Genomic DNA, 18,884 nt, shown 5'->3' on the forward strand with positions numbered 1-18,884 from the left:
AACCATAACGTTGGAGGAATGCCAACATATAATGTTCAAGGCATTCCTCCAACGTTATGGTTTGTGGAATTAATGGTTTATGTTAATGGTTTGGGTCCTCCAAAGCTCACATGTGAGACAATGCAAGATGGTTCAAAGGGGAAATGATTTGGTTCAGAGAGCTTAAACTAATTCATGAATTGTTCCCTGATGGAATTAACTAAGTGGTAACTGGAAGCAGGTGGGTGGCTAGAGGAGGTAGGGCACTGGGGCGTAGCTTTGGGGCATATATTTTTATCTGATGAGAGAAGTCTCCCTCTGCATCCTGATTACCATGTGAGCTGCTTCCCTCTGCCATACTTCTTCCACCATGATGCTCAGCACCTTGAGACCTGAGGAATGCACTTGGCTATCTATGGACTGAGACATTGGAAACTCTAAGCCTCCAAGTATCCACCATCTCCCAATAGTCCATTCAGCAATCAATCGATTAATCCACTGATAAGGTCAGAGCCTTCATCATCAACTCACTTGCCAAAAGCCCCCTACTCCCCACCCTAGCCTTGTCTTGGACATTGCTGTTCTGGAGACAAAGCCTTCAACACACCAACCTTTGGGGAACATTCCAGATCCAAATTATAACACTAACAGTCTTGACTTTGGCTAGTGGGGTCATCAGTTTCAGATCCATGGGCAATTTATCCATTGTTGCTAACTGTATATAATTAAAGCTTAATGATTTCCTGATATCTTCAATCATAAATGACAGCAATTTTCTCCTGTCACATCTAGGATGACTAGGCAATAAGACAATAAAGCTTCTAGTTAAAATTTCTTTGAATATTTTGTTGGATCTGATATTTCAGCAAGGAAATACTTCTTATCAAAGGTCAGAAAATGCAATCCTTAGAGTTATAAATAGATTCATATTTTATGTTTTAAACCAGACATTCAATTTATATGCTGAAAATACTAATAGTTTTGGTTATTGAAATATTAGTTTTCAGTGATTTTGATAATCAAATAGAGGTGATTTCCATTTGAAAGAAAGTCAACATATTGGAACATGGATCAATAAATGCTTGTAAAACTCTTCCATTTGAAATTAGGTGCTTTTGCAAGCAGAACTTTATCCCATCCCAATCCATTAAAATGAGCCTGAGGTTATAATAGATTCTGGGTCAAGGCTCCTTGATTTCCTAAATTACATCTATTTATTATGTACAGACTTTTACCTAATCACCCAAGCTAATAAATTTATTTATGTGAATCATGTAAATTTTTAGTTTACAAGTAGTTCAAATACAAACTCAGATTATCATGTCAAAGGGTTACAGGTTATGGTTTTGTCCAGGCTATGAAATATTCTATCGAACAGGTACAATTATACTGATTCTAACTGCCGATTTATTTTAATTTTTAAATTTCACTCTTGGCCAGTATCTGGCTTGTCATTCAACAATTGTGGGTTTCTGCTTCTCTCTTTTGAATCTTATGATCTTGGACTAAGTTAAGCTGTATAGCAAAATTACCTTGTCATCTCCCAAAGGATGACAATAGAGTTGCCTCTTGCTGGAGAGTTAGATTCTGATATGAGTAAAAAGGCAAAATCAGAGTTGAAACATGCCAAGTATTTCCTCAGTAGAGCATCCCACAGGAGCCCAACACACTGTCTCTTAATAAACCCAGTTCTTGCTGCTATGTCAGAATGGACTGTGGGTCTTTGATTGACACTAAAGTTGTTGACTTACTTCTAGAATTATGAGATATGGAAAATACCCACTAACTCTTTATGCACCAGAGTTATATCATTGCTGCAAATGTGCCCACTTTAAGGGGCACATGGAAACAAGACCAAGGAAAGAGGATATTCATGTGTCCCTGGTACTGTCATTTAAATGTATAAGATTGTTGATTGGGAAAGACTGGATCTGCTACACTATTTAAGTTTGTCCTTTGTATCTCTCTCTTCCCAAGTTTATGTAAGTTAATTTTTATAAGCTGGGTGAATGTGTGATGCAAATACATTCTACCTTCAAACATTAGCTGTACCTATATAAGAAGGGTTTCTTCACCATAATTAATTTTAATTGACAACACATTTCATATCTTCAATAAATTATCAGCCAATATTTCTGATTTATACATTTTCAGAATTTTTAAAAATATATTATGTGTGATACTTTTTTTCCCCTGTTCCTCTTTTTGTTGCTGCCAAGGAAACCATTTCGTTCACTAGAAAAGAATGGTCAGCACCAGATACACTCAAGGAAATGCATCAGAAATAAGAAGGTTGAAAAAATATAGAGGAGTTATTAGGAAATGTCTTTCCATCGTCTTCTACTTCTTCTTAAATAAATATGTTGTAAGACTCTTTGGTAAATGCATGTCTTTACCCCTTAGATGGGTATCCCTATTCTGCTTACCCTTTGACAGAAGGGAAAGAGAACATACTTACTCCCAGATTTTTACAAGTATCAATTTTATAACTTTGATTGTATCCAAGAAAATATAAGATGCAACTTTTTTTTTTGAAAAGCGGGGCACCAAGCGATGGTCTCACAAGATTAAGCACAGTGCTACACACCGAATGGTAAATGTTGGCAGTTCATGCTGTACATCAGCTTAGTTCTTTTTATACCAATTTTTTGACACTGAGACTAATAAATGGATATAGTCCAGAGAAGCAGTTAGAATCCTCAGGAAAGTAGAAATGTCTAGCCTCAATTTTCTGCATTATTCAGTTCAACCACATGCTTTGGACATTTATATTAGGTCAGGCATGGTGCAGGGTACAGAAGATGCTGAAAGGAGTAAGGCTATATTTACCTACTTAGAGGAGCTTATAGTCCCTTATTTCTCTTTTGCCTGTTCATCCTTCCTTCAACTCCTGGTGGCAACAATTCAAGTCACACAAGAGAGTCCCTAACGAAAAGCTATGCACACTCTCATGTCTGATGCTGTTCACTTCCATTTCCCCAGAGACAAATATTGTTGCTAGCCTCTTGTATATCTTCTTATAGGTATTTTTTGTCTCCAAAAACATGCATGCATGTGAATATACTTTTAAGATAATTTTATGTAAGGAAAAATGAGCATCCCACCTCATTATGCTATGCCACACAGCTACTGCCTGGAACCTCTTAGGCTTTCAATTTACACTCTCTCCATACCTGATCTCATTCAGTTCCATGAATTAAACTCTATCTATATGATAATGACTCTCCAATCTGAAGCTTTGCCCATAACTCCTTCCTGGAATTTTTGGATTATGTATCCCTACCTATTCAACATTTCCACTTGAGGTCTGATGGGCATCTCAGACTTAACTTGTCCCCAAACAAACTATTTATTTCTCCACCCTCTAGTCTTTGTTTCCTATGCCATCTTATTTATCTCAAAAAAAGTACCATTACCTATCATGTTGCTGAAATAAATCTAAGAAGTATTCTTGATTCTTACATTTCCCTCTTCCTTTGCTTCTAACCCATTAGCAAGCAACTTGTTTCCTCCCAAAATACAACATGCATTCATCCTTTTCTCATGATTCCCATAATTATCATCTATGTTCAAACACATCCCTCCTGTAGACTATTACACATGTTCTTCCTTTTCATTCTGACCTGCCTCCTGCAAACAAACAAATCTACTCTCCTTGGAGCAGCCAGAGTTATAGTTTTAAAATGTAAAAAAGTCTCATCACTTCTCCTGCTTAAGATCTGAAATCTAAAGGCTTCCCATTAACCTGGGAATGAAACTACTCCTGGCTTAGAAAGCCATGCATGTCCTGGGAGCTTGTCCATCTTTCTGACTTCATGCGATACCACCCTGTCCTCATGCCAGCTAACATTACTCTCAACTCATGGGGCTTCTCCCTCCTCAGATCAAGCTTGTGCCCACCCAAGGGCAGCTGTACTTGCTTTTCCATTTGAAATGCAAGAGGCTGTCTTCCTACCTTTCAAATCTCAGTTTCATCATTACCTCTTCCCAGAAGTCTTTCGGGCCAACCGCTCCACAGCAAATACCAGCTCCCTCAACTTCAGTACATTACTGACTACCATCTGGAGTTCGAGCTTAATTATCAATTCATTTATTTTCTGCTTACTAAGCTAAACTCCAAGCTCCATGAGAACCCTGGCTTTGACTACTACTTTGTTATTATTCTAACTACCTCAGTGTTTTGATCTGTGCCCAGTATGTGGAAAGTATTTGATACATGAGTATTTTAAGAGTCATATGTATTTTCAATTGAAAAATTCAGATAATGATGGTTGATCCGATCAATAACTCTAACAGGGCAAGGTCAATTAAAAATGACACCAACAAGTAAAACTCTTGTTGTTCTTATCAACTTTGCTATATTGCTGACAACATTGTCCTATTTATTTCCTTTATCCCTGCTCTCATTGCTACTACTTCTACTAGTTACATATCTGTTTGCTTAAAATCTATCCTCTCTCACTAAAAAGATAAGTTTTATCAGGTAGTGATTTTGGTCTCTCTTCACCACTGAATGCACAATCTTAAATAGTAACTTGAACAGAGACATTTAAAATTTGTTGTTGATTAAGTGAATATACAAGGAAGAATTGAAAGTGATTGATTCAAGTCCTCTCAATTTATTGTGTGGAAATAAGCAAACCCTTCCCAAGTTTTTAAAATAAGTACTTTTCAGGCATGGTTCCCCTTATATGTTCCTATAACTCCAACCCTCTTGGACCTTAGAAAAGCCATTACAAACATTTTGCTTTAATTTTTGCTCCCTTAAAAAAATGGGAATTAAAGGAAACAAACCAACCAATTAAAATCATCTTATCTTTTTAGAGGAAGCCCAACTTGAGAGTTCAGTAATTACCAGCAACTGAATTATCATTCAGGGACAAATGAGCACAGAAGAAAATAAGAACGGTGGGAGAAAAATTAAAAAATTTAAAAAAAAAAAACAACAAAGGGGCAATTTTTGTGCTGCTCAGAATAAGACTTCTCTTGTTTCAATTTTTTTTTCTATAAAAGCTCTAAAAGGTCTAGGGAAATAATGCTGGGCTGCAAAGCAAAGATTTGAAGCTCACAGGTCTAAGAAGAAATTAATAAAATGCAGTGGGGAAATTAAGTTGAACAAAAGTGCAATGAGCCATAGTTAAGCCAATTAATTAAACAGATTTTGTTATGTGTATAACTGGGTTGTTGAAGAATTAAAAATAAATCCAAGAAATCATTGGTATTTGGTATTCAACAAAATACCAAACAGTAACATACAGAAAACTTGTACTTTTTAAAGTAATCTTTTGTGATGAATTCCTCCTGTATTTCTATGACTTGCTACCTTTCTTTCCTCCATTAATTGTAAAGGAATTAGAATTATGTTTTCAATATTACACAGGCATCTTAGGCATACTGGGATTCTCTTCTACATTCTTCTAATGCCAGTTTCAAAACCATGTAACTTTCTTTCAGTGTCAACTACAAAAAGATTTGTTTTTCCAGTAGCATGTCTACCATGTTCCAGAAAGCAGTGAAGATTAGCTTGCCTAATGCACCATCGACCTGGCAGGTGTGAGGCAAATCAGGTGAGCTCAGGAGATCAAAAGTTGAGAGTCACACAGATCAAAGTTAAATTCCAAAGTTTCACTGAAGAGGTCTGATACCTTGCACAGACAACATCACCAATCAACCCCAGTTTCCTCTGCTACAAAAAGGCTTTAAGGGTAATATTTGAAAATTCCTTGGCATAATATCTGGTTGAGAAATATCTTAATAAAATGAAAATGTTAATAGTGGAAGCAGATTCCAATCTGTGGATATATTTTGATTGCCAAAGTTGCTTGTTTGAAAAATTACACGTGTATTTCCATTGAACAATACAGAGTTGTTTTTTTTTTTTAAATGTTAGTGGTATGTATGTTTCTAGATAAGTCTCCAAATCCTACATTTATTATAACATTATTTCAGTCAAGGATAATCATCTTCTGGCCAGGATGGTCAATGTGTGTGGGTTTTCCTTGGGGTTTTCTGGCTTTAGCATCAGAAGTCCCTCATCCTGGGAAACCCTTTGGCCTCAGAAAAACCTAATCATGGTATATTTATTTGGAACCTAATAATGATTTGTTCCTTCATCTTTCTGTAGTACCAGGCACATTCTATGGTCTTTTCCTTTAACAGACCTGGACTTGGCAAAGGAGGTAAATGAATAACCATCTGCAGGTCCTGTGCTAAATGCTAGGGATAGAGGTCTTCCCAGGATGATGACCACTAAACTTGATCTTGAAATAGGTATAATAAGGTCAATCAGGTTCTTCCATTTAATCATTTTGGGCATTTTTTTTCATTTCAGAGTTCAGTATAACTGAAGTATACATGTTAAAATCCTAGCTCTTTAGATTCCCTTTAGTTGTAGCTACCCAGCTTTTGATTAACTTTTAATGTGCATGTAATCTTTATGAAATCTTCACAAAATGTAAATATAAATGCCCATCAACCTTTGATTTTATAGCAGTTCCTCCCACTCTGGATATATAACTAAGTTACAATCTGTTTTGAAAAATGCTAACTGCCTGCTTGTTTTTCCATTATTTGAAATTCATTTCCCAAGGGAAATCCTAGAACAACATGTTAAATTGAAAACAAAACTGAAGTTATCATAAGTAATTTTGTTCTAGTCACAATATTGCAGCAATTGCCCCAAAGTTAGCAAGTTAAAAATGTTTCCTAAAGAGTACTTGTTATCAAAGAATTGACACTCTCTTTTCCACCCTTCAATGACTTTAGAAGCCCTTCTCATCATACCTTTAGCATGGGACAAATGTTGCAGCTAGTGAATAATAAAACACAGACTGCTGATGCTCTATGGCAGCAGCATCCACTGCCTAAAACCATAAGTGGCTGATTTTTCATAGACTCTGAAGGTCAGAAGGGAACTTATTCCAGACAGATTGGAACCCCATGGGGGGGCAGAAACCATGTTGCTATTATTTACTGCTGTGTTCCAAGCAACTGGGATATAATTGATGCACAAAATGGTTAAGCAAATAACAGAATACATTTATAAGCCTTCATCTGGTCTTTCCAACAGAAGGTAAATATCTTTACATCTACTTAAGAGTCTTCCCCAGATCCACCAAGGTTATAATCCCCTTTTCAGAAACTAAGCAGGTATTTGGGTAGTTGCTTTCTCCTCTACATCAGCTCAGTTTACATTAATGTCTGCAAGTGTTTAGTGGAACTGGGTCCATTTATCACACCAGGGAACAGCAATCTGCTCTTCTACATCATATGTCTCCCACATCATCCAATGTCAGAAAAACTCTAGGGACCAGACAGTCCTTTTTTACCATCCACAAAAATCAGTAAACCTTTTTGACAATCAGCAAGTTATACAGCTTAAGTTTCAAAATCAGCCACAATGTGAGGTCAAAGCCACATGTTATATTTATGTAAAGGTCAGATAGTGTCAGCCTCAAATTACATCTCTAGTCTTCAGTAATAAAATTTGAGATATTGAATAGGAATTCACTAAACACCTGCAAGTGGTGATTATAGTAATTCATCTTTGCTCTGGGAAAAGTATCTCAGATCATGCTTTCTTTAGTATATGGATACAAATCATCATTTATAGATTCAGCAACTACGTCATCATGTATGTTAAATCTATAGAAAATTATAAATGTATGCCAGAAAAATATTACAACTACAATAACTATAACTATGAAGGTTATTAGTCATTTTGAGCTTCAGACATTGGGATATTCTAAAATCCTCTCTTCTGAGCGCTTCTTCTTCTTCTAGCATTTTGGTCATGGCATATATATATTTTCACATATATACACTTGTTAGTGTATGTATAATTTACACACTTGACATACCTTTAAAATTCAATGGGAGAGAAGAGGCAACAGTCTGTAAATTTTTAGGATTCATTGTATTATTTTTTTACCTTTGAAGTTTACTACACCAACTGCAGTTGAAGCCGATCTGAGAGGATACACAGGGGCCACAGCCATTAAACTGAAGACATGCTAGGAAATAGAAGAGACTCATCAGGACTAACTGCGGGAGGCAAGGGGAGCAGGGTAGGGGTGGGGAGTCTGCTTGAACCAAATAAAAATAATCATCTATCCCTATACATACTCAGGATCAAAATAAGCAGGCATGCCAAAGACAATTATATAATTAATTACTGAATAGACTGGATCATCAGGCTTGCAAAATCATTTTCCCAACTAACTGTGTTCACACATTAACTTACTCGGTAATGGGGTCATCTCCACAGCGGAAATATTGGTGATTTTTGACATTTGTAGCTCTACTCGGTGGTATTCATAAATTGTTCTTCTTCGAACATCTATAAGAATAAAAATGGAAAGAAAATCAACCTTTAAAATTTCCCCACTTAAAAAAGGAGCATTTTAATATTGGATGTAGAATTAGACACTTTTGATGAAGATTCAAAATAAAGCTTCATCCTACAAAGTAATAGATTATTAAAAAAACTAAAAATATTAAAAACCTTGTGTCTAGTTACCCAGAAGTATGGTTATCAATGAAGTTGTAAAGGCTGATTAGGGTTTGGACCTCTCATTTAGCTAGCAGGCCTCCAACTCATTATCACTCAGGATATTACAGATCTATTCTTGATAGATTTATATGTGTTGAAATATTTGACACAGGAAGGCAAGATGATGACACCTTGTCTCTCAAACTAGAGCTGAAGTGAACTTTTTAGGGATGGGTAATAGTTAAAATTTTTCACAGTTTAAAGTGAATACCAGAATACCAATGTGACTGCTTTAACAGTCTCAAATAAAATCCTTTGATAAAAGTAAAAACAGAGTTTAAACCAATTTTATGTAGCATGCTGGCTACAGTTAATAGCACTTTATTATGTGTGAAATTTAATAACATATACATTTTAAGTGTCCTCACCCACCATATACAAGTTGTGACAACGTGAGGAGACAGATGTGTTGATTAGAATAATTGTAATAATCAATTTATAAAGTGTATCTATAGCAAAATCATTGTTTTGTATGTCTAAAATACAGAATTTTTACTTGGCAGATATGCCTAGATAAAGTTGGAGGAAAAAGGAAAAATAATTTTAAAATTTGGTATTATTGTATATTAACATATAGCATACATAATTAATACATAATTAATATATAGCTTATATAAGGAATTATATTTCATGAAGTTTATTTATCAACAAATCCATCAAAGTCCCTGAGGAAGAAGTCAAATGGAAATCTTGGCAATAACCTTAATAATTAGAAATCAGATAAATATAAGCAAACATATTTTACAGTGAATAAGAACGAACACTTAAATGTCAGATATAATTTTTGTCTAACTCCAATGTGGCAACCAAAATTTGTGCTGGTTATATACTGCATATAATTATCTAACTTTCTATAGATCTAAATACACAAAAATCACACTCAGGGGGCTGGGGTTGTGGCTCAGCGGTAGAGCGCTCGCCTAGCACGTGTGAGGCCCTGGGTTCGATCCTCAGCACCACATAAAAATAAAATAAAATAAAGATATTGTGTTCGACTACTACTAAAAAATAAATATTTCAAAAAAATCACACTAAGGCTCTAGAATCAAGCTTCTAGATATTTGTCGCCATTCTCATCTCAGAGGAAATTAAATTTGCATTGAAGTCATTAGGACCCAATGATGATCTCCTCTAAGATACAGAGCAGAATGGCCCATAGGAGAGTGAGCTGCCTTTTAGTAAATGCGTCCAGTAAAAGAAAAATACTGATACATCCAGGAGGTTGCAGAAGGAGGCCAAACGTTTACTTATAGCTATCATATATCTCTACTTTCTCCACTGATATCCTTTCACCCATTACTCATTATTTACCACAAAATTCTACTCCAGAAGAGAAAGAAGGATGGTAAAGAAAATAGATTTTTCAAGGCTGGAACTTGTACTAGAGCCACTCACTAAAAATATGTTTAGGTTATCAGACTAGAAAACAGGTTAAAAATTCTAATCCAACTATTTTTTTAATATAACCTAAAGTACCATATACATTTTTCAAAGGATACACTACATCAAAAATTAGAGAAAATGCTGGTTTCATTACATAAGGTTCCTTGAGGCATATGGACCTTGGTATCTTTAAAAAAAAAAAAAAAACTTTTAAGGCAAATAAAATGATTGCTTAATTTCCTGCTTTTGTCTAAATAGGATGAGTTCCTAATATATTTCTTTCCCAAGTATTTTGCTAAGCAATTGAGTTCTCAGAAGTAGATAAATAATATGGTTTTTCCATCAAATACTAGGATGGGTGTTCTTGAGTTTTCCTGCTAAAAAGTCTTGCAGAGTCTATGATATTAATTGATGCTTAAGAAAACAGTATTCCATTTATTTTGTATTATACTTTAAAAACCTCAACTACTTTGATAATAAAAGAAAACAGTCATTAACCAATATATGCAATTTGATATATAAAATCTTTAAAACATGGGATTTCACTGGAAGAAACAATAGAAAGAATACTAGGAACTTAGAATCCTCCCAGTCAGGAAGGGGTCATAGCTACCTGATCCACTACTAATGGCCATACCTGCATGAAACACTGCATATAGTAAAGAAGTGGGAAAAAATACAATGTGAAAATTTCAAAAGTAAGTAGTGCACTTTGGAAAGGAATACCCTTATTTACATGATACAAGACATCCACATGTATCATTTCTTCTTCTCTGCAGAAACTGAGGGAAGAGGTGAATGCTTCCCTATTGCAATAAAGTACTTATGTTCTATAGTTAAAAAAAAAAAACAAAACTCAGCTACTGACTGTGACTAGAAAACTGCTGGGAGTTAATTATTGATCAGGGATACAAAGTAAGGGAAAGAGGGATCTTTCTATGCTAGTTCTATTACCTGTTTGGATATTCCAACTATTAGGAGGAGATTAATTTAACAAAACCAAAATTAATGAGAATGATTTTTGTTTGATGACCTGCCAATCAATGACAGTTTCCAAATGGTCATTTCTGCAGAATTTCAGAGACACCTCTGTCAAAAACAAGTCGTTAGGAGTTACTGGTCGGCCCTGCCAATGTGAGGAGCTTTCATTGGATTCCAGAAATGGATTTAGCTCAAGTGCATTCTTCGAAAAATAAGCCAAAAAAAGTAACACCAAACTTTTAGTCTTAGTGGTGGAAATACAACTTCAACTAGTGTCTTACAAAACCAAGATTAAGTACATTACTCATCCATCAGAGTTTCGTAAAGTAAAAAAATTAAATTCAATCTGACTGGATTCATACATACAGAAAACAGACGTCAGTGATTGATCTCTTAAGGTAATATGATTTGAAGTGCAAATACTGAATTGAATGTTTGAGAAAGTCAGATCACTTATCAGCAGGAGAGACACAGATTTACCATATGAAAACACCAACAATCCTCTCCAATTTATATCTATCTTGACTGAAATGAACACAGACTAATGAATATCCTGTGGCATAATAAGCCATGATGTAGTTTATTTGCCTTTCTAAAAAGCTAACATTCACACAAAGAAGATCTGAGTAATTTCCTAAATAGCCTATACTTACATTTACAAAAACATTATAAAAATATTGTCTGAATTATCTCATAAATAATTTGCTAATATTCCTTTATTTGTGTTACTAATGCTTAATGGTTGGCTCCATAGGATTATATCTTATTTCTTTTTTAGTTCAAATTGAGTCCAACTCACAGCACCAATTATTGAGTACTCTTTAATATAAGTAGCGTGTATTGCTTAGCTACAAGGTTCATTCTCAGCATGAAGCTCAGGAAAAAAGAGACTCTTGAGATTAAAAGGACACTCATAGCAGTTACAATCTCTCACATGAAAACACAATGCAATAACAGAATTAGCTAGTTGGAATTGTTAAATAAAATACATAGAAATAAAAAAGGCATTAGCTTCAACCTTTATTCTCAATTCCCTTGGTAGTTCTAATTCTATTAAATAATAATGTAATTAAGCATTAGATAAAACTACATAAACCTTAAGTTACCATGAAGTGCTAATCAAAACCTCTTTGGTTTTCCTCTCATTCCCTCATTGCTTACAAAGTTTCAGGACATTACTGAAACCTCAGTGTCCAGATGTCATAAGTTTTTTGAGCATGCCTGAAGGAAATTTTTTTTTTTTTTTTTTGGTACGTGGGATTGAACCCAATGGCCTTAACCACTCAACCACATCCCCAGCCCTTTTTTATATTTTATTTAGAGACAGGGTCTCAATGAGTTGCTTGGGGACTTGCTAAATTACTGAGACTGGATTTGAACTTGTGATCCTCCTGCCTCGGCCTCCTGAACTGTCAGGATTATAGGCATGAGCCACCACACCCACATTCCCAGCCTCAGAGATATGATCTTGAATGATCCTCACATTTCCTTCCACATATATGTGAATAATGGCTTGAACCAGTTGCAATTCCTGACTTCCTTCAAAAATCACTTTGCCCCCCAAAAGAAAGCCAAAACCAGGGCACATTGTGACAGTGGGCCACTGTGGCACATGGACTACAGACCTGTGACTAACATCATGGTTCCATTTTCCCAAGCTGCCTGGGTGAACAGGTATCTCCTAGGTGCCTCCTTGCTCCTGAGACTTATGAGATACTGTTAATACATTTGCAGTGTCATTGAATCTCATGTCATTAAAACTCAGTTATTAAATATAATTTTCTTCCAAAAATAAAAAAGATTGTCACTTCATTGAATGAAATTTGATAAAAATATAAGATTTCTTCATCTTAAAATAAAATTTCTCTCTCTCTCTCTCACACACACTCTCTCTCTCTCTCTCTCTCTCTCTCTCTCTCTCACACACACACACACACACACACACACACACATACTCAAACACATAACATTTAGTGCTAAGTCACTAAATTTTTTTGGTCCTCATGTGAAAAAGAAAAAAAACAACCTATATTTTTAACAACCAAAACACCCTGTAGCAAAATTCAACTGGAAAAGTTAATGTGTAGGCATATTTATAAATGTGTAAAATGAATATTAATTAAAAATAGAAATAGTCTCTGTGTGGTAGGAAACTGTAAGTTAAAACAGAAATACTTCTTATGTAATAGGGGGAAAGTAATAAATAATTAAGGTGAGGAAAAACATAAATTCAAAAGCAAATATGAAAGAGAAAAGTAGAAAATCTAACATATGAAGTTGTAATTTAAAATAAACAGGCAGATGAGGCTGTGTAGAAAAATTTGACTTTTAGATTGCTTTTGAGTATTGCCTGGGATTATTTCCTGTATCTTTTAGAGTAAAGCAACTTCAGAGTGGAGTTCAGCAAGAAACTTTTTATTCACTGTTTTGAATAAAATAGAAGCACATTAAATTGGACTTTTCTTTTTATACTAATTAATCCTGTTATTTATAAAATAACCATAAATACACATTTATTAAATGAATATTTCAAAGCCTTGAAATTTTAATAATGTATTAAGATACTTTTTGTGAATTTAAGATTTTATATTAGAAATAACATAATTCAAATTTAATAAATCAATTGTATGACGACTTTTAATTGATAATTTTTTTCTTCTCAGAATTCAGTATGAATGAAATATGAATGAATGAATGCATAAATAAATAAATAAATAAATTTTATTAAAAGAAACAGCTTGCCTACAAGTTCTGGGAAGAAATCTTTTCGATTCATAGAAACTCAGAAAAATTCTCAAATGTGTTAAAATTGATTGATCAGTGATTTCTAATGTCCTCCAAATTTTGAAACTTTTACTTCTCCATCATAATCAAGTCAGGGTGAATATATAGAATATGTTAGAAATGTATGAATTAAAATAATAAGATATCACTTTGCAAAATGTTATTCATCAGAGGCTATTCCTTTCCCTCAAATATCATGGTTTCCATTTATCCCTTTTTGGAGTTTTTATGATTTCGTAAATACTTGAGAAGCGTCTAACCTAATGAAATTGTGCTGTAAAGGGAAGCAATTTTATCTTCTGCAGAATTAATAATTTTGAAGGGCTTTCTATTTGAAGGAGAGCAAAGGTAAGATGAGACAACTTACTGAAGATGTATGGATTGATCTGGCCTCAAATGAATGAAAAACCTGATAACTTTGAAAAAAGCAAATGAGGCTCAGTACATCTGAAACGGCTTGAAATGGATTCTATAAAATATTATGAAAGAAAACAAGACTTTTAAGTTTCTCCATGATTGTCTGTTTTCCATAGTTTTGATCACATGTTAAAAAATTATACTTGCTAAGTAATTATAATGGATGTGTTCAATCACCAAATGAAAAGTAAGAATTATTTTCTACAGGGAAAATCAGGCATAATGGTTATAGTTTAAAAATTTGCCACTTAATCATATCTAATATTGTAAGGCTTTATAAAAAGCAAAGGATAAAGAAGGAATGTTATGGGTAGCTATCATACTTGAAATTCAATAAGTAATTATTTTATTTAAATATGTGTTTATGGTCTATTGATGGAAGACACATGTGGCTATTTAATGTAAATGTAATTAATTACACCCAATTTAATAAAAACAAAAATCAAATTCTCAGGCTTGCTAGCCACAGTGCAAGTGCACAGTATCCATCTAGATCCTGCTAAAAGGGTCAGATTCAAAACACAATCAGAAGCACAGGAAAATCTTTGGAAGAGCACATTGATCTATGCTATTATTTCTTTAAGAATTCAAGCTTAAAATATTTTGTATATTAATAACCAGAACTCTTTTTTCTTGTTTAGTAATGTGATTTTATTGACACCCTAAATAATTTTGGTCAACTTATTTGAAAAATCATCACATGGTCCGGAAGCTCTGTAAAATAAGTCCACATGTGCCAAATTATATACAAATATTACTGAGAGTTCAATGATCTTTTAAGAAATTGTCAAATATATTTGCTCTGCAAGTTAATTGTCAGTTCTATTTCTGAAGATGTTCATGGAGAGTGTGAAATAATAACCTAGAAAGCAAAGGCATGGTGTAGCAGGAACAATGTCAATAAATTTAAAGGAGCAGATGCTAATGAGAAAGGACTTGCCATTAAGAAAATACCAAGTGCAGGTGAGCAGAATAAAGTGGAATATTCTCAGGGATTCAGAAACAGTTACTACTATGACTTGTAGTAGAGCCATTCAAGTTAGGTCACTTACTATCCCTCTTGGTTTCTATTGTTAGAATTCTGCAAGTGTGTGTTACAGCCACTTTCTCACTACTAAAATAACACAGCCTTAAATTTTTCAAATGGAAGAACCACATGGCATAGATTTTAAGGGTTTCTTGCTGGAAATGCTATGCTCATTAAGCTCAGAGGGTAGAGAAATCATGGTGATATGATGTGGAAGTTCACTCAGCACCTAGAGGTTAGAATTCAAAATACTAAATTGAAGGAGAGACCTAAGTGGTACTAGGAAGAATCATGCTTGTATCCGGAAAGAACTCTGCAGTATGCGCAAAAGGATTTGAAAGGACATAAGCTGAGACTGAGAAGGAATTTCTTAAGGCTAGCTATTTAACAAACGTTATGAAAAGTATAAATGATCTATGACTATATGAAAATATTAAAAGTTTCTGGCAATCAAAAGACAATTAGAGCAACAATGCAATACTAAGTACTGCTTATCAAATTTTCAAAGTTTAAAAAATGATATTATCTGAAAAGGGGTATTTAATATAATGCTCATAGGAGAGGCTATTGGTACATTTACATAAAACAGTTTGTCAAATACATACAAAACACTATCAGCACTGAACATCTACAAATTCTTTTTAAAGAATCAAATACATGTAAAAATTTATAAACAAGAATGCTCAGCATTGTTAAATTATTATGAGAAATAATATATAGACCAATTAGTGAAGGAAAAGTTTACATATATTATGAAATAAAGGGATTTGTTGTAGCTATTAATATTTTATAAAAATTGTCAGGCACAGTGGCTCACACCTGTAATCCCAGTGGCTTGGGAAGTTGAGGCAGGAGAATCACAAGTTCAAAGTCAGCCTCAGCAATAGCGAGGCACTAAGCAACTGAGTGAGACCCTGTCTCTAAATAAAATACAAAATAGGGCTGGTGATGTGGCTTAGTGGTCAACTGCCCCTGAGTTCAATCCTGGTACCCTCCCCAAAATATATTTTAGACAAATATTTAACAGTGTAGAAAAAAAAGTGTTGTATATTTTAAGGGAAAAACAGGCTACAAAAATATTTATAGCATAATGCCACTTTTCTTTGTGTGCATGAATACTGTAAATGAAAAACAAGACACAGATACATGAAAATATTGTTAACTCTTTTTTAGTATATCTTCTTTTTTCTTCTTTATGTTTTCCATTATTTTTAAATTCCCCTGAATTCAAATGCACTATGCTTCTAATGGTATTAAATATACATTTATATTCATATTTCTGAAATGAATAACTGAAGGCATTACATGGAGACTCTTTTTCTATATGTTTCTGTAGAGATTGAAACAACTGATTTCTGGGATATTTTTCTGTCCCTAAAGTATCACAGAAATATTTTATGAAAAACAGAAAGCGATTTAGAGGCACAAGACCACACTGCAGAAACATACTAAAGTTACAAGGAGACACTAAAAAAAACAAAAACAAAAAAAAAAACCTACACAATGTCATAATCAGACCAACTGAGAGTTCCCTCTTGACACTGAGTCCAAGTGATATTTTGGAAATTCCTTGTGGGCCCACTCCAAAGGGCACCCAGGCTGGGTGATGACATCTGTTATTATTACTGTCACCTAAAGTGATGCTGATAATGGGGGAAAGAGCACTGCTCGCCACGTCCAAGCACACTGATTACTTTGTGTCAGTTGCTGCAGACTCAATACACACTGTATTAGGTACCAAGATGCTCATTATACATATAAAGAGAATTGTAGGAATTAAATAATAAATTCAGGGCCTCATGACCAATATTCACATTACAACATCCCTTATACATTTTATCTTTCATTTGATTTTTTTAATTATAAATATTGATTTTACCATATGCTTTTTAATTTGGGGGGAAGAGGAAAGAGTGAATAATTTTCCTTATAACTTTGGAACTATTTATCAGTTTACTAAAAACTCATGAACTTATTGGATAGAAAACCAGCCACTTTAATTAATTATGCTCAAAAAGTTAACTGAAACAATTTATAATTTGGAAGTTTTTTTTTGTTTTGTTTTGTTTTGTTTTGTTTTGGTACTGGGGATTGAACTTAGGGTCAATTAACCACTGAGCCACATCCTCAGCCCTTTTTTGTTGTATTTTATTTAGAGACAGGGTCTCAATGAGTTGCTTAGCAGTTTGCTAAGTTGCTGAGGCTGGCATGGAACTCATGATCCTCCTGCCTCAGCCTCCCAAGTGGGGATTTCCTGCATGCTCATGGCACCCAGCTTGGAAGCCATTAAAAACTAAAGAAAAAAAAATGAAGTTTTTGCTGTTGTTGATGATGATGATGGGTAGGGATAAAGCTTAGTTATAAATAAATAAAAACATTTACAGCTTATTGACTGCTTGATCAAATCTTCACCAAATCTGATAAGAATGGTATAGTAATGATGATTCCATTGAGAAAAATTAGTCTCAATGCTGTGACCCACATTTTCATGCTGTCATGGCTTGGCTGTACCAAAATCCTGGGTTCTATATCCCATGTAACTAAAATAGTTGAAAGGACAGAAAATTGATCTTATGAGAATCAGATTCAATGCAATGCTTCTTGGAATACAGAAGAAATGAGATTGCCCATTACTTGCCTAATGGTCTACTGTTCCCTAAATCCACTCAGGGAAAGAGAAAGAAAAATTCATAACAAAAATAAAAATATTTAAATTCCCTGCAAGGGCTACTTGAAATAGCAACAGTTGTGAAATGTGAACAGAATGTTGGAAAGAACTTAAATATTTCCTTAAGTTCTAATTGTACAAATAAGAACATACAGATATCTAGTCATCTTATTTCTCAAGAAAAAAAATAATAACTTGTATTATACCAACCTGGGGTTATCCAAATTTCTGGCATAAGTAATTTTTTTTTTCTTTTTAGGTGAGAATTCAATGCAATATATTTCTCCTCTTACACAGAAGCTCATATAACAGACACTGTTGCACTTTTTGAAGTGGGAACAGGTTTTTAGGGAGATTAAAATTTTCTGTTCCTGAAGTGAATTTTAAGTAAGTAGAACACATCAATTCTAATTTTCTTGATTCAATATGGTCTCATCTAATGGCAGAGAGGGGAGCATCAGAGACTCAGAATTTCCTTTCCTTCTTGGCTAATTTTCTCAGGATTGAATAGTAAGGTCAATAGGAAATATGAATTCCATCCTAAGCAAACAAAAATATCTGAGAGAAGATTTTCTCTGAATTCAAGTCCCAGTAATCTTTTAAGTTGAATGCTGAGTCCTGAATGTTAGACATAATCTAGATCAAAATTCATATGAATATTGCCAATTTATATGATAAAATTTACATTTGGGAAGATATTTTTTCCCTAAAATTTAACAGTTATCCTTTTACAGCAAAACAAAGCATCCAAAATTTGCATTTTGAAACCTTGACTTCTAAGTACAGTTTTATCCTAGAGAACACACATAAAACTTCCATATTAAAATATATTTGTTAAAAATTATCTTGTACTTTGCTGTTTTTTTCCCCCTCTCTCAACAACAATACATCAAGATAGCAATGTGGAATAAAATACTTTCTGAGCAAGCTACAAATAAAATTCTTCCCGGCATAGAAAGAACCAACAAATAAACTAAAACTAGTGTTTCCTTTCTCTTGTGCAATAATTGACTCAAGTCATGCTTGATTTAACACCTCTGAATGGAAGAATGTGAGAACACTCCTCCCCAAACAGAAGCCAACCTTGGCTCTCC

General features: G+C 34.1%; 1 protein-coding gene across 1 annotated transcript in view; it reads right to left on the reverse strand.

The window, feature by feature from the left end:
- Plxdc2 (plexin domain containing 2) overlaps positions 1-18,884 on the reverse strand; it is a 433,048-nt gene that overhangs the window by 80,126 nt on the left and 334,038 nt on the right. Inside the window, exons 8-9 of the mRNA XM_048812745.1 lie at positions 8,222-8,317; positions 7,910-7,991 (exon numbers count right to left, since the gene is read on the reverse strand). Of these exons, the coding sequence (XP_048668702.1) occupies positions 7,910-7,991; positions 8,222-8,317 (178 nt within the window). The remainder of the gene's footprint in view (positions 1-7,909; positions 7,992-8,221; positions 8,318-18,884) is intronic.

Source organism: Marmota marmota, unplaced genomic scaffold (genome assembly GCF_001458135.2).
Source record: "Marmota marmota marmota unplaced genomic scaffold, marMar, whole genome shotgun sequence".
NCBI classification, from domain to species: Eukaryota; Metazoa; Chordata; class Mammalia; order Rodentia; family Sciuridae; genus Marmota; species Marmota marmota.